At 32.8% G+C, this 14,366-nt stretch overlaps 1 protein-coding gene across 1 annotated transcript in view; it reads left to right on the top strand.

Moving 5' to 3' along the window:
* The first annotated feature begins 568 nt into the window (after positions 1-568).
* The window catches only part of Gp210 (nucleoporin 210), a 29,707-nt gene continuing 15,909 nt past the window's right edge, over positions 569-14,366 (top strand). Inside the window, exons 1-9 of the mRNA XM_023163089.2 lie at positions 569-805; positions 863-1,134; positions 2,807-3,006; positions 3,057-3,197; positions 3,807-4,108; positions 4,193-4,480; positions 4,559-5,003; positions 8,552-9,872; positions 12,460-12,675. Coding sequence (XP_023018857.2) covers positions 639-805; positions 863-1,134; positions 2,807-3,006; positions 3,057-3,197; positions 3,807-4,108; positions 4,193-4,480; positions 4,559-5,003; positions 8,552-9,872; positions 12,460-12,675 — 3,352 coding nt within the window. The 5' untranslated portion in view covers positions 569-638. The remainder of the gene's footprint in view (positions 806-862; positions 1,135-2,806; positions 3,007-3,056; positions 3,198-3,806; positions 4,109-4,192; positions 4,481-4,558; positions 5,004-8,551; positions 9,873-12,459; positions 12,676-14,366) is intronic.

The following is a 14,366-nucleotide window of genomic DNA, read 5'->3' as shown; positions in this document are numbered from 1 at the left end:
AGTTACTTTTTTGCACGATCTACGATCGTTGTAGAGAGTTTATTTTGAAATTGATTGATTCCTTCATTTCTTTAGAGGTTTACTACATATTTTCATAAAGATAGAGAAAATGAAAGCCAAAAACTTTCTTTTCCAAAAATTACCCTCTCCTGAAAATACACCCCTTTCAATTCAAGAAAGAGATGTCTCTCACAGAACTTTATCTATCGCCAAAGTATAGATTATTTGACCACAAAGAAACATCGACTCTCTTAAAAGAAAAACATTCTTATTGACAAAGAACATGTAGCGATTGCGAAACAAAGGTCTGTGAAAGCCACTATAGAGTCAGCTTATTATACCAAAACGATTATACACGTCAAAAAAATGGTCTAGTTCCTCGAATAAATCACTGACTAACTTATGTGAAGGGTTAATATGGAGCAGGAACGGGATAGACACAAACAAAATCCATCGCCAGCAAATCTCCGAAAGATTGGTTTGTTAAAGTGGTTGTCACCGGTGCAGCTAATCACAGAACCGCCTATTACAAAACCAAGAGTGGCAACTGGCAACTATGGATGAACGACAAAATTAGCCTAAAAAAGTTAACCTATTCGTTTGTTTTGAACTCATGCGGCGAATTTTCAAATGAAATTATGGCGGTTTTAAATTTCAGGCCGTTAACAATATTAATAAATTTAATATTGATAATTGTTCCAGCAAACAGCTCCAAATTGAATGTGCCACGAGTGTTATTACCAATATTTAATGACTTTTCTACAACTTTTACTTTGGAAGCAACAGAAGGCGGTTGCTATAAATGGTAATTTTCTACTCTCTTAGTAGCTTGTTATTTTTGTTTTATGGTTTTTCTCTACAGGAGTACAACAAGAAACGATATCATACAACTAACTCCTTTAGATGAAGAGCCAGAACTGCAATGCTCCACAAAAGTTGTTGTCAGTACTGTCACCAAAGAGGCAGCCCGAAATATGGCTGTTGTTTTGGCAGAGGACGTCCACACAAAGCAAATGCTTAGATGTGATGTAATGGTTGATGTGATTCATGACTTATTAATATCGACCACAACTCGAGAACTTTTCATGGAAGAAGCACCAGAGGATTTTGAAGTAAAAGCTTTTGACGATCAAGGTATCACTATTTTCTTTCAATGAATTGTAGACACTGAAAAGTAGTTTTAGTTCTGGTCTTGATGGTGTATCTTTATTCTTTTTCGAAAAATGTGTATATACTTTGAATCTTCCACTATTTATACTTTTCAACTTATCACTAACAACTGGCCAATTTCCCTCATTTTGGGAAAATAGATTAATTGAACTCATCCATAAATCTGTTGACAGAAGCAACATCAAGAATTGTAGAGGTATTCATATTTTTTAAGTGGTCTCAAAAACATTTGATTGCCCTATTACAAAGCAATTATCGTGGCACTGACTCAACCTAATCAACAATGTGGGCTCTCCAAAGGCAAGAATATAGTTATCAATCTGCTGATATAATCAGAAGGGCATATTGGATGCTTTTGATAGTCGGTGTGAAGTTTAATCAATTCACTCCAATTTCTCAAAGGCATTTGATAGATTTAATTATAGAATCTTAATAAACTAGGAGCTTTTGGATTAGGGGGTAGTATTTTATCGTGGATAAAGAACTTCTCATTGGATAGAATTCAGTGGGCAAGACTTGATATATCTTTTGGATTCGGTAGATGATTGAAAAGTTTTTTACTCTATAAAATGAAAGAATTTTTTGTTAATGTCGTTTTGGGTTGTGGCAGTGGTAAGTTGTTTTGATGGATGTTATATGGTCATTCAACTGTCAAATTGGATTTTTTGTGATGCTTCAAGCAGACAGTCTCGATAATAAACATACTATATAGGGTAAAAATTTCATGTTTTAGAATAAACTGCGCCCGCCTTGTGGATAGGAATAACTAATGCAGTTTCCAGGACATCTGAGAATATTAATCAAATCTGCTAAAATATGAAGAACCTGATCAAGAAAGGTTTTCAGTTGTTTGAAAATATAGTTCGTTGATTTCTTGTGACTTGGTTTTTTTGATTTTAAAATTCTTCGACATTCATATAATCTAATTTAAATTCCTTGGGTATATTTACATCTTTCAGGTAATGGGTTATTTTGTATTTCTATATTGGATGTCAGTTTTTCTGCTATAGTACAATAAAAATATTGAGAAAATTTGGGTCTATTGTCTATTTAAACTGGGAGTGTTTGTCTTTCTCCTCAAATCGTTGACTATGTCCTAGTTTTCTTTAGATTCATTTGATAATTTCGAAATTTATATATAGTGATACTTTTCTTTAACTGAATTGACAGGCGTATATTTAAAGGAAAGATCAATTTTCAGGGAAGAAAGGTTTTGGTGATTCTTAAAATATTGTTGGAAAGCTTCACTAGAAGTATATATCCAAAATTTGGAGTATTCTCATATTAGTGACACAGATTTTTATTCCTTTAATTATCCAGCTCTTTTTTTTTTCTTTGATTTTTTGTATGGAGAAACATGTATGACTGTTTCACTTATGTTACTGATAAAATGAATTTGATATGGCGATTAAAGTGTCAACATGTTGACGATAGAGCAAATAAGGGCAGAGCCATGTAGTGTTACTCAAAATAAAAATATATTAAGTCAATTTCTAGGACAGGGTTGAATTATGAAAATTGTACTTTCAGTAGTGAACAAAACTTCCATTCCCTAAGGTCCCAATTGAAGTTATTGCATATATTGTAAAACAATTCCATTTCAATTTTTTAATTTATTCATCTCATTTTGTTATAGGAAATGAATTTTCAACACTAGAAGGTGTAGAATTTGACTGGAATATAGTTTCACTTGGACCTAATAAGGACACAGTTCTACGATACATCACATTTAGGGATTCTCCATATGAAACACCCCATGCTATAGCAAATCTAGAAAATGAAGGAAAAAAGGGGTATTCTATATTGCTAGAAGGGGTGAAAAGTGGATCAGCTAAAGTAGGTTCACTCAGTGAATTTTTTGTTGTAGAAATAATTGAAACTTTTAGGTTACCGTCCGCTTACCATACCCTGAATACAAACATGTTGATACAAATGAGGTTCAGTTGATGATTGTTGCAAATTTACTGATCACGCCTCCAGAAGTATATGTTATGCAAGGAGATACGGTACCTTTTAAGATTTATTTTGTAAGTACAGATCAATACATTTAATTTATTAATCCTCAACTGCAAAAAACAACTGATTTATTCATATCATTAGAATATAATTTCAGTTCAAATGAATTAAACCCTCTTATCATACTGATGAAAATATGATGAATTTGTGATTCTAGTGTGTGTGGTAGTATATTCTAAGTTTAATTAGAAATAGTCATATTTCAATTTTTTTCTAGTATTACTAGATTCAAAATTATTTACTTTCAGAATTAATGTGTTAATATTGTTTCAATAAACCTCTCTATAGTGGAATTTTAAATTCGATTTCAAAAGGAATTCACTCTTCCATAAAATTTTCAAGATTATTGAGAATATTTGTCAGTTGTATTCCATATGTCACAACTACAATAAACAAATGCATTTGTTTTTGAATACTCCAATCAGCTGTTTGTTTGGAATATTTTGATTGTCAGATTTATGGCTATTATTATTAATTTTAATCAGTTACCACAAATATTAAGGCAAGGTTTCATGTTTGAAAGTTACTTCCATCAAAGTAGTTAACCAATAAGTGTACCACTTATTTGTGAACCCCAAAATCCTAATATTTATAAAAAAGTGTACATATCACGATTTTAGTTGAAAAATGGGCGTATGGAAGAAATTGTTTTACCTGATCTCCAGTATTATCTTGAAGCAGAAGATATGGAAATTGGTTCATCCAACAAAAAAACTGGCAATATTACAGCACTCAAAGAAGGTGACACTCGGATTGTCCTGCGAGATAGAAATGTTGGTGTAAACGATCCTCTGATGAAATTACCTGCAGCAAATTTTCATGTTGTTAAACCTGATTATTTGGTATTGAATATTTTACCTCACAGAAATTGGGCTGTTTTGGTTGGCGATCATCATGACATTGTGGCAGACTTGTACTCAAGGTGATAATCATTAAATAAAAGTATCTGACGTTAAACTATTCTGTATTAATTAACACGATCATCAACTTACACTTTTCTTTGCAGTTCGGATCACAAACTTTATGTTGGAGGATCAGTTAATATATACATGGAAGTTTCTCCGGAATTCCTAGTTAATTCTCGGTCACCCAATGGTAGCTGGTTAACAGGTTATGGAATAAAATCAGGAATAGCCACAGTACAAGCTTCTTTGGATGGTGTATTCAATGAAAAAACTGGCAAAGTAAGGTTTGACAAACCAGTCACTGCCAAAGCTGATTTAATGATTTACCCTCGAATCACCATCACCCCCTCTGAGGTTATACTTCCTTGGGACCCATTAACGAGGCCAAAGTGAGGGTTCAAACTTTTACTTAATGTGTTCAGATTTTTTCGATGTTTCAAGACTTCTAGCAAGTAATTTTTTTTCAGATATGATATTGATTTGATCGCTAAAGGTGGAGATGGAAGATTTCTCTGGTCTAGCAGTGACCACAGTATTGGTATGGTTAGTCAAACGGGTCATGTAAAAACCCATAGCAATGGTTTCTTTGAGGTATCTGCTGTAATGTTACGTAATCATCACAATCGACAATCTACCAAGTTTATTATTTTGCCTCCATCACGCCTTGAAATAGTTGAATTTGTTATGGAAGCAGAAGTTGGAGCTCCAGTTTATTTGCATATTGCTCTCTATGCAGAACAAGAAAAAGATGGTACAACCATTCAGCTGCCATTTACTAAATGCCAAGAATTACCCTTTCACATTAAGCAGTCAGATGCAAAATTTAGACAAAATAAGACTGCAGTACTACCTCCTGTTGGGATATCATGTGGAAATATTGCTATGACTGCTTTGGATGTAGGAACCAGCAAGGTGAGTTAAATAATTGTTTCATCAAAAATTATTGTAAAATCTTTACAAGTCATAATATTGTGAATTGAAAAAAAATCTTTTCAACCTCTTTACAGACTATGAATAATCATTAAAGATGCATGTTTTTGAAAAATGAAAACAGACTTTAATGAAAATAAAATATTCTTCGAATTTCATGCTTTGGTATCTATCAATAGACAAACAGAAATTTTTGCATACTTTTAATCAAAAGATCTCTATTGAAATTAAAGCAGTAATAGTTTTTTGAAAATAAAAGTGCATTGCATTGTAAAGAGACAATGTGCTATTTCCTCTTGACATGTGTGTGACATTCCGAACTTCTATAATAATAATACATAATGATATTATTAACATTACAATATGAAATGACAGGCATTTAGTATAGTTATTGAGGTATCGTTTATAGAAATTTATAACTTCAAAAGAATTGCTTTGTGGGTGATGTGTAAATGGTAACATCACGTGTTATCCACTTGAAATATTTAACCCTTTCTATACGAGGGTGTTTTTTTATGCAGTACTCCCTGTAAGCAGGTTTTTTTATTTGACGTATACATACGACAGTCGTACTCAGAACAATTATAATGAAAGAAAAATGCAAAATACTCATTTTATTCATAAGAAAAATCAATCTATTGATTCACAAAAAAAATTAAAGATAATTCTACGGTTTGAAGAAAGAAAAGATAAAGAAATTCAGAACGTCTTTTTGGTGTGATACAGCTCAAAGCAAGGTGTCACACACAATCTGACGTTATAAATGTCGCACTGGTAAGTTGTTTCAGTTATTTTTTTATTCGCAGAACATACTGCACGCCTTCTAACGGGAGGTCTTACAGTAGGTTTGGATTTCGGTATCTTTTTTATGACGTGTCTTGCCGTGATTTGTAAAGGATTAGCATAGAACAGAATTTGTTTCATTTTCATTGGATTTAATGTTTTCTGGCGGTTCATCGTGTTCTGGCTCATCATCCTTTTCCCGCTCATCATCTCTATGCCTCTTCATCTTCACTTTCTCCACTACTTAAGATACACTCGTTATCATCCACCTCAGATAAATTGTCGGCTCTATTTTCCAACTCTTTTTGGGTTAAATACCTGCGAGACATGTTTACAGTGTTTACCCTATGACAAAATGATACTGACTGAAGTACGTTGCCTATCGAATGCGCAGCTGCTGAGGTTGTGAATAAAGAGTTATATTACACCAGCTCAGCCGTATTCGTAAGACACTCGTGAAGCTGTCCATTATCATTTAAACTTGTACGATACTCGTACTCACATGGAAGTACGTATACATACGGCACTCGTATAGAAAGGGTTAAAACTAGAGTTTCTTAGAGAAAAATAGACTTGTTGAATAGAAGGGTTACTAGGTGACACTAGTACACACATTGCAATTATGTTTCAGTACCATACAACTCTGTTTCAATCTGCCATAGATCATGTCAGTGATATTCAACTGGCTCATGAATGCAAAATTTAAGTTCGAGACAAAACACAAGCATTACAGGAAAATCTCTAAGGTGCTCTATGAGCGATGCCTGTGCAAAAGTAGCGATTCACGTTGGATTTGAATCACTGGAGATTAAATTCGTTTGGAAAAATGTTCTCAGGAAGTTTATTCTAAATAAATGTAATTCTCCAAATGAAAGAGTTCTTAAACAGTGAAGTTCGAGGTGTACTGAGTTGAGCCTCAAAACGATGAGAAGCCAAAGAACGTCTGATCTGAGCTTTATAAAGCATATAAAGTGATAGTACAAAGAAAAAATTGTTAACTTATTAAAAGGATTTCTGTTTGAATCTGTTTTTCCTTTAATCAGCTGTCGCACCCCTATGAACGACAACCCTCAGAAGGCGAAACTTGTGCGAGCTGAGGATTAACGAGGTCTTACCTTCCAAACTATAATAGAGTCTATCAACAAGTAGGTACTTCACCACCTTTTTGAAATGAATGTTGCTCAGATTTGCAGATCTCATTTCCAATGGTAAATAATTGAACAACTTACCACCATTATAATATATGGAATCCTTGGTTAAATTCGAAGTTGGGATGGGAAGTCTAAAGGTGTAATTGCTATTACGAGTAGCATAAGGAGTAGCAGCAACGTTGAACTTTGATTTATGTTTATAAATAAGGCAAACCGTCTCTAGGATAAAAAGTGCGATGACTGTTAGAATTTTATTGGCAGTGAACAAGTTCCTGAACGATTCTCTGGGTTTGACTTTACAGAGACATCTTAGTGCCCTCTTCTGTAACATCAATACAGAAGAGAGAAGGGATGAGTTGCATGCTCCCCAAAAAGGTATTCCAAGCTTTTGAGAAGCAGCATTTGTAATTCCAGTAACATAATTGTCTGTCCTGACATTATTATATCCGATTCGGAGATATTTGTCTTGGAGAACACCAATGCCTGGGTTTTCGCCACATTGAATTGATTATGATTACTTTCACCCCAATTCAATATCATTTCTAGATCCTCATTAAGATATGCAATCTCCTGCTGCTGATGAAGATGTGCATTTGCAGCCGAATTCCTGGAATCTAAATGGAATGACGAGACAAGTGTGCTGTCATCGGCAAAGCAATATATTGGATTCTTGTTTTTTTTCAATAAGTCGTTGATATACAATAAAAAGAGGGTTAGAGCCAATATCGATCCCTGGGGAACGCCTGCGTTGATGGTAAAAGTATTAGAGAGATATCCATCGACGGTCTGCCTTCGGTCCTGAAATGGAAATTAGTGCAATGTGATAATTTTTTTCTATGATGAAAGTAGTATTTTTGGAGTAGGAAAATTTTCTATCAGGTTAAAAATTCTCATTTTCCACAAAAATCGGAATTTTCTTGATCAAATTCAGCCAGAGGCGTGAATTTTTCCCCTTCCATTCATAAAATCCACCCTTATTTCGAATTAGAAGAAATATTCTGGACATCATAAAAATAGAAATTCAGTATATTACATACACAGCAAGTAAGTTCAGACAACTACAAAAAACTTAAATGAAATACCATTCTTTGATGTGAGCTGAAAATTTCAAACATCTAGCGGGTCGCTATTATTGTCCATAACTTCTTAACATTATTAATTTCAGAGTCAGACAAAACAAAACTAGGAATGATAATAATATTTTTATTGTACAGACATTCACGAAATTATGGATTCAATAGTCCAATAAACATTTCGTTTTGGGTGTAAGTTGTCTTTTTCAATAGTTCATTTTTATATATTGAGATAACATATCATACCGAAAAATACGTGCTTTTGTATCATGTTTCCAGCGCACTCGCTTGACTATGTAATTAATGAAAAAAGACAGACCCAAAATATTTTTGCGATTTTTCCGTCTTTCAGCCTGAAAGGTTTCACAAGAGCTCTCCTGAGTAATAAGTTAATAACAAAGTAACTCCCCTTATGAAGATTCCATCTAGGAGATCGACAATGAAAAATCAAAATTCCCAACATTTAATATGTAATAAGTCTGCTTTATAACAAATAGGAATCATACTATTTTTTTATATCTAGGTCACTGTCACATACTTTCAAAATGGCAAAGCCCTAGAAGACTCCGTCACAGTAAGTGCATACAAAACATTGAATCGATTAGAGCCCAAGGGAGAAGTCGTGCTTGCTGTAGGAACATCCATCAATTTAGTCTTTGTTGGAGGTCCCAGACCTATCTTAGGTCGGTTATCTGACCATCAAAGAATTATAGTCAGCGAAGACGAAAGCATAGCTCTAGCATATGATATTACCCAATTCCATATCATGCCCAGAGAAGACCATAGCATAGTACAAGTTTTTTGCAAAAAACTTGGAGAAACCGACGTCAAACTGATGATCTCTAATACACCCGAAGTTTCAAATTGTAAAACTAAAACGAGCAGTATCATTACAAGAGTTACTTGTGGTAAACCTAGAAAAATTACTCTTCAACCAGAGTTGAGAATAGCCGATGTTGATGGGTGTCCCATGGATTTGATTTCTGGTAATGTGGTGGTGCAAAGCACAAAGAACATAGACATTGATGTAACTGTCTACGATGACTGTGGCAACAAATTTTTGAATATAACCAGCTTTTATTTGGATTGGAAAATAGCTCCCGCAGGCAGTGGAGTGGTCCTTAGTAATACTGGAGTGTTTCCAAGGAACATAACCATAGGTGATGTTCCTGTCGGTAATAAATTCCATCAGACCCTTCAACCATCATTAGACAAAGGTAGTTTGGTACTTAATGTTACAATTCGAGGCTACAACCCATCCGTTTTGCATAAACATCATGTCACAGCGGAATCTCCACCATTTATATCTGCAGAAGACAAAGGCGTAGATCTTCCTCCTATTACCGCAACTCTTTCTCTGTTTCTTGTTGAGGATACCATTGTGTCTCCTAATCTTGTAACAATATTCAACCATCCCGGCAACAGAGTAACAGTTCCAGTAAAACAAGGATCAGGATATTTTGAAATGGCATTAAGCTCAGATGATATAGCTCTCATCAAATACTCGGAAAGTACTAAAGAAATAGAAATCAGTCCTCTGAAATCCGGGGAACTCACAATACAGCTTATTGACTTGTGTCTTGTTTCGAGGCCAGCCACACTTATTGTTAATGTTGTTTCTGTTGGTATTGTTCGAGTCGAAATGCCTGACAAAGTTGAAGTCGGAAAATGTATACCAGCGATTGTGAGATTGTATGATGAAAATGATAATTTGATGGATAGTCCTGAGTATGGAATGATCGATTTACAACCTGAATTTGAAAATAAAATAGCCAATATACAGTTGGCAGAGAGAAGTCCAACCAATCCCTGGGGAGTTGGTGAAGTACACTTCATTATCACAGGTAAGAATGTCTCAGTAGTAACAATATTTAAATGAATTACATAATAGAAAGTGGCATATATAGAGTGGTTTATTTATAGTAATGACGTTTTGATCAATTCTTGATGTTACCTGAAGATTCAGCTGAAAATATGCCTTTTTATTTATTTCATCAATCCTCGGTTAATTAACAGTTTTTTCTACTAGTATTCTACTAGTGAATAACTCAATGAATTGATTATTATTAGAATTAATAACAAACATGATCTGGTCTCCAACTTACTTCAACCACAGTTATGATATTGAGAAAGTCCAGAATAAATTTCTTAGATATGTTGCCTACAAAATGAACATGCCAGCTAGAAGTCATTCGCTCTTTGAAATTCGCTCTACTATTGGATTGCTCACTCAGTTCAAGACAGGCACATGCAGACATAATATTCCTACATAAATTGTTGAGCAACAAAATTAATTGCCCAACTCTTCTCTGTCAAGTCAATTTGCATGTTCCCCCGAGAAGGACACGTCACAACCAAACTTTCAGTCTCGACTGTCATAGGTGTAAATATGGAAACCATTCTCCTTTGTCCAGATTTCTATCGAATGCCAATGAGACCAATATTGATTTTTTTTCACATCTCTCAGAGCACTCTTAGATATACTCTACGTGGTATAGATTTATAAAACAATTTTTTTTATCAAAATTTTATTTTAATTTTCTCTATGTAGGTTGATTTATTACATATATAGATACTAGAATAGTTAACTGGTTAATATATTGTATAAAAATTGGGGGTTACCCGTTGAATAAATAAATCGAGGGATGAGAGTAATCACCGTACTCCCATAAAAAGTATTCTTGATTGTTTGAATTGATTATCAGTTGAAAGCAGACTCTACTATTTTACAATGACTCTAGTATACAAAATTGTAAATGGAATGGCACCAGAATATTTTGAAGATTACATCAAATTCAATAAAAACATTCATAATTATAATACAAGAAATTCCAATATATATATATATATATATATATATATATATATATATAAACAGACTGGAAGAAATTTAAAAAAATCCATTTTAAAAGAGTACTTAAAGAATTTTAAAAAAAGTTATAGAATACAAATTCTATAGTTATGTGGAATTATTTGGGACATTATTGGCTATCATCTATTGTTTTTATTTTTATATTTTTTTTTTATATTTTTATGTTTATATTTTTACTAAATATCACTGTTTTAATAATAATTTAATGTATATGTGTACCTATATTTCATTATCTATTTAAATGTTACTTAACATATGATACTGAAATCTTTATATGTAATGTTCATTGTTCATTTCATTTTTTACATACATTTTTTTTATATTTCATTGTGCTAGTGTTATTATTACACTCATCTTACATCTTACAGGGGTCATATACAGGGATTATGTCATATAAAATTCGTCCACGCATTCCTATCAGCATAAAGAAGCACCATTCAATACTGTGTTTCCCAGACTATCAAATATTACACTCTACGAAAATTATTTTCAGTGAGAACTGAGTTTCATAAAACAAATTGCTATCAACAACTGTTACAAGGTAGCTATTATCGACTTTATATTGACCAAACGGGAAAACTTTTTTCCAGAGAACAAAAGAGCATAGGAGTAGTTTTTTGAATTAGAAGATTGATTCCATATTTGCAAACAATTTTTTGGCAGCTCAGTCACGACAATAACGTGTTATGTTTGGAAGAGAAAGGTTTGAAAATCGATCTTTTGGGAACATTCAGTGAATAACCAAATCAAATTGAATGTCAGTCTCCTTTATCAAATCTGTTTTCTAATGTTGAAATCGGTAAGCTCAGTTAATTTTCATTCATAACATGTTCATTTAAATGTGTTTGTAAAATTTCACTCCTAATGCTATGCTCCTGCATGAATGTTGCCACTGAAAATCAATGTCCAACTGCATGTGACTTTTTAATACTTGTGATTTATGACTCAAGATTGGTGCATAAGTCCTAAAATAGAATAAAATTGACTATAATCTAACACATGTAACGTAAATTTTGAGGATTTTTAAACATGTTTAATTAATCAAATCATTTTTAATTTAAAAAGCCGAGTTCCCTATTCAGTACTTTTGTGCTACATGTTCCAAGAGGTAATTCAGGATACCCCTTGATACAGGAAATTTTCGACGTCATGATTTCGACCACCCTATAGGAGTTCCAGCTAACTATTGCTAAATTCTTCTAGTTAGCGAATCTCGGAAAAAAAATATATTGACAACGGAACAAAGTTTAAAATCAAATTTTCAAATATTCAGCTTGGAATAAGAGCAGAGGTTTACAAATAGTTTTTTGATGTAAAAATTCATTGTGTACCTTGAAAATCGAATATCAAAAAAAAAATTCGGATAAGATGAAAAGCCACATTAAATGAATAACTTCAATTTCAAAAAGAAAGTTGAATAGAAGAATTGTTGGTATAGTTCCCTATAGTTTAATATTGACAGGATTTTAAATCCATTTCTGTCAATATCAGACTATAAACCAGTAATATTTTTTACTCTATAGACTTTCTGGTTACATTGGGTTATTATTTTATTGCAGGAGTGGAAATAGGTGAAACCAAACTTGTATTCTCCGTTGCTGGCGGTGATGAAGAAGTGACAAGTGCGCCTATTGATTTGCAGGTTTTCGAACCTCTTAGACTGTCTCCAAGAAATGGGTCAATACTTGTCGGTTCCATGATACAGTTGGCAATTAAAGGTGGACCATACCCTGATACAAATGTTATTTTTGCAGTGGCCTCTTCAAAAATAGCAAGTAAGGGTTTTTGACATATGTGTAACACTTGATAACTTGACTGTATAATTAATAAAAGAATTTCCCCAAATATTACTTCACAACAAAGTTAGTCCTAATAGATGATGATAATATGAATGTCAATTTGATTTGAATCTTAATCGAATATGTATATCGCTATTATGAGGAACCACTATTAATTTATACGAACCAAAAAACATATTAGATATATAGTGTGTATTCGTTAATTTGAAAAACAATTATGACCTATAACTGAAATCATCAATGGAGCTCGATTGATAAAAAAAACTCGATAGTGTTTGTTGGAGAGGCTTAGGCTTTGACAACAGATGAGAGAGACTTACATTGAACAATGTTACTATCTGGTGAAACCAGAAATGATCAAGGTGTACTACAAGAAAGTGTCCTTGGACCTCTGTTGTTCATATTATATATTGATGATATAGTGCTTAATGTTGGAAGATGTTGAATTCTTTGTTTGCCAATGATTCAATTATATATTTCTCATATTCACACTATAAGTATATGGTCAAAGTAATCAATGAGACACTGGAAAATATATGTAGATGGTGTTGTGCAAACTCACTGAAAATATGTTAATGGGAAATGAGAAAGAATATAAAAGATTTATAAAAGGCCAGCGTCACATAAAAATGTATAACACTAAGATTGAGGCAGAATACATATTTATTCCTCACAATGACATGGTGTGTTATTAATTGATTATTGGAATAGACATTTATATTTTTCAGCTAATGTGAAATTGTATTCATATTTTTATTTTATTTTGGGTTAGAGAAACCTTAGATGTTTATACTAGGAAACAAATTAGCAATATAATAAAGAACATTGAAATGTTTAACAAATTCGCAAAATATGTATGGAATATATAAAATATTGATAATACAGGAGATATTTGTTTAGATATTTTTAAATCTTGATTTACTGAAATTTTTCAATAAATTTATCAACTTAGCAATCACTCCAATTGATAGATTGTATACAATGTATATGTAAGTGAGTCCAATACACTACTGTCCAATACACTACACTATTCAATATTTCGTTTCCTCAGACAATTTAAACATATTAGATAATGGAAGTCCGAACTAATGAAACACGAAACATTGTCAACCACCTTCAAACATTTCGTTTCGTATTTTATCAAGTTAATGAATATGTCATTATAGTGGCTAAAGTTTTAGAACATATTAGACCAAAATATTGGAACAATTTATTGGATATATATTTTTATTCCCTTTATCAAGACATTAACTTGAGGTTATAGTAAAAAGTCAGACGTGGCAATGAGAAAAACAAAGTTAATACTTTTCATCATGTAGAAAAGTGTCACACATTCAATTTAAAGTTTGAGAGAAAAAGTACAAAAAACTTATTTTATTTAAACATTAAAATTATTTCACTGGCCATGCTTGGCACTTACTTGGTGGTGTGGTAGCAACCAAAAAGCCGAGTAAGTGCCAAGCATGGGTAGTGATATAATTTTGAATGTTTAAATAAAATGAGTTTTTTGTACTTTTTCTCTCAAACTTTGAATTGGATGTGTGACACTTTTCTACATGATAAAAAGTATTAACTTTGTTTTTCTCATTGCCACGTCTGACTTTTTATTATAATCTCAAGTTAATGTCTTGATAAAGGGAATAAACATTCTCGAAAGCTCGAGCATA

The sequence above is a fragment of the Leptinotarsa decemlineata genome, unplaced genomic scaffold, assembly GCF_025532065.1.
Source record: "Leptinotarsa decemlineata unplaced genomic scaffold, Ldec_3_MD MMD2_tig00026299_RagTag_RagTag, whole genome shotgun sequence".
Lineage (NCBI taxonomy): Eukaryota > Metazoa > Arthropoda > Insecta > Coleoptera > Chrysomelidae > Leptinotarsa > Leptinotarsa decemlineata.
The sequence above is the reverse complement of the archived record's forward strand: the minus strand, read 5'-3'. Positions and strand labels throughout refer to the sequence as shown.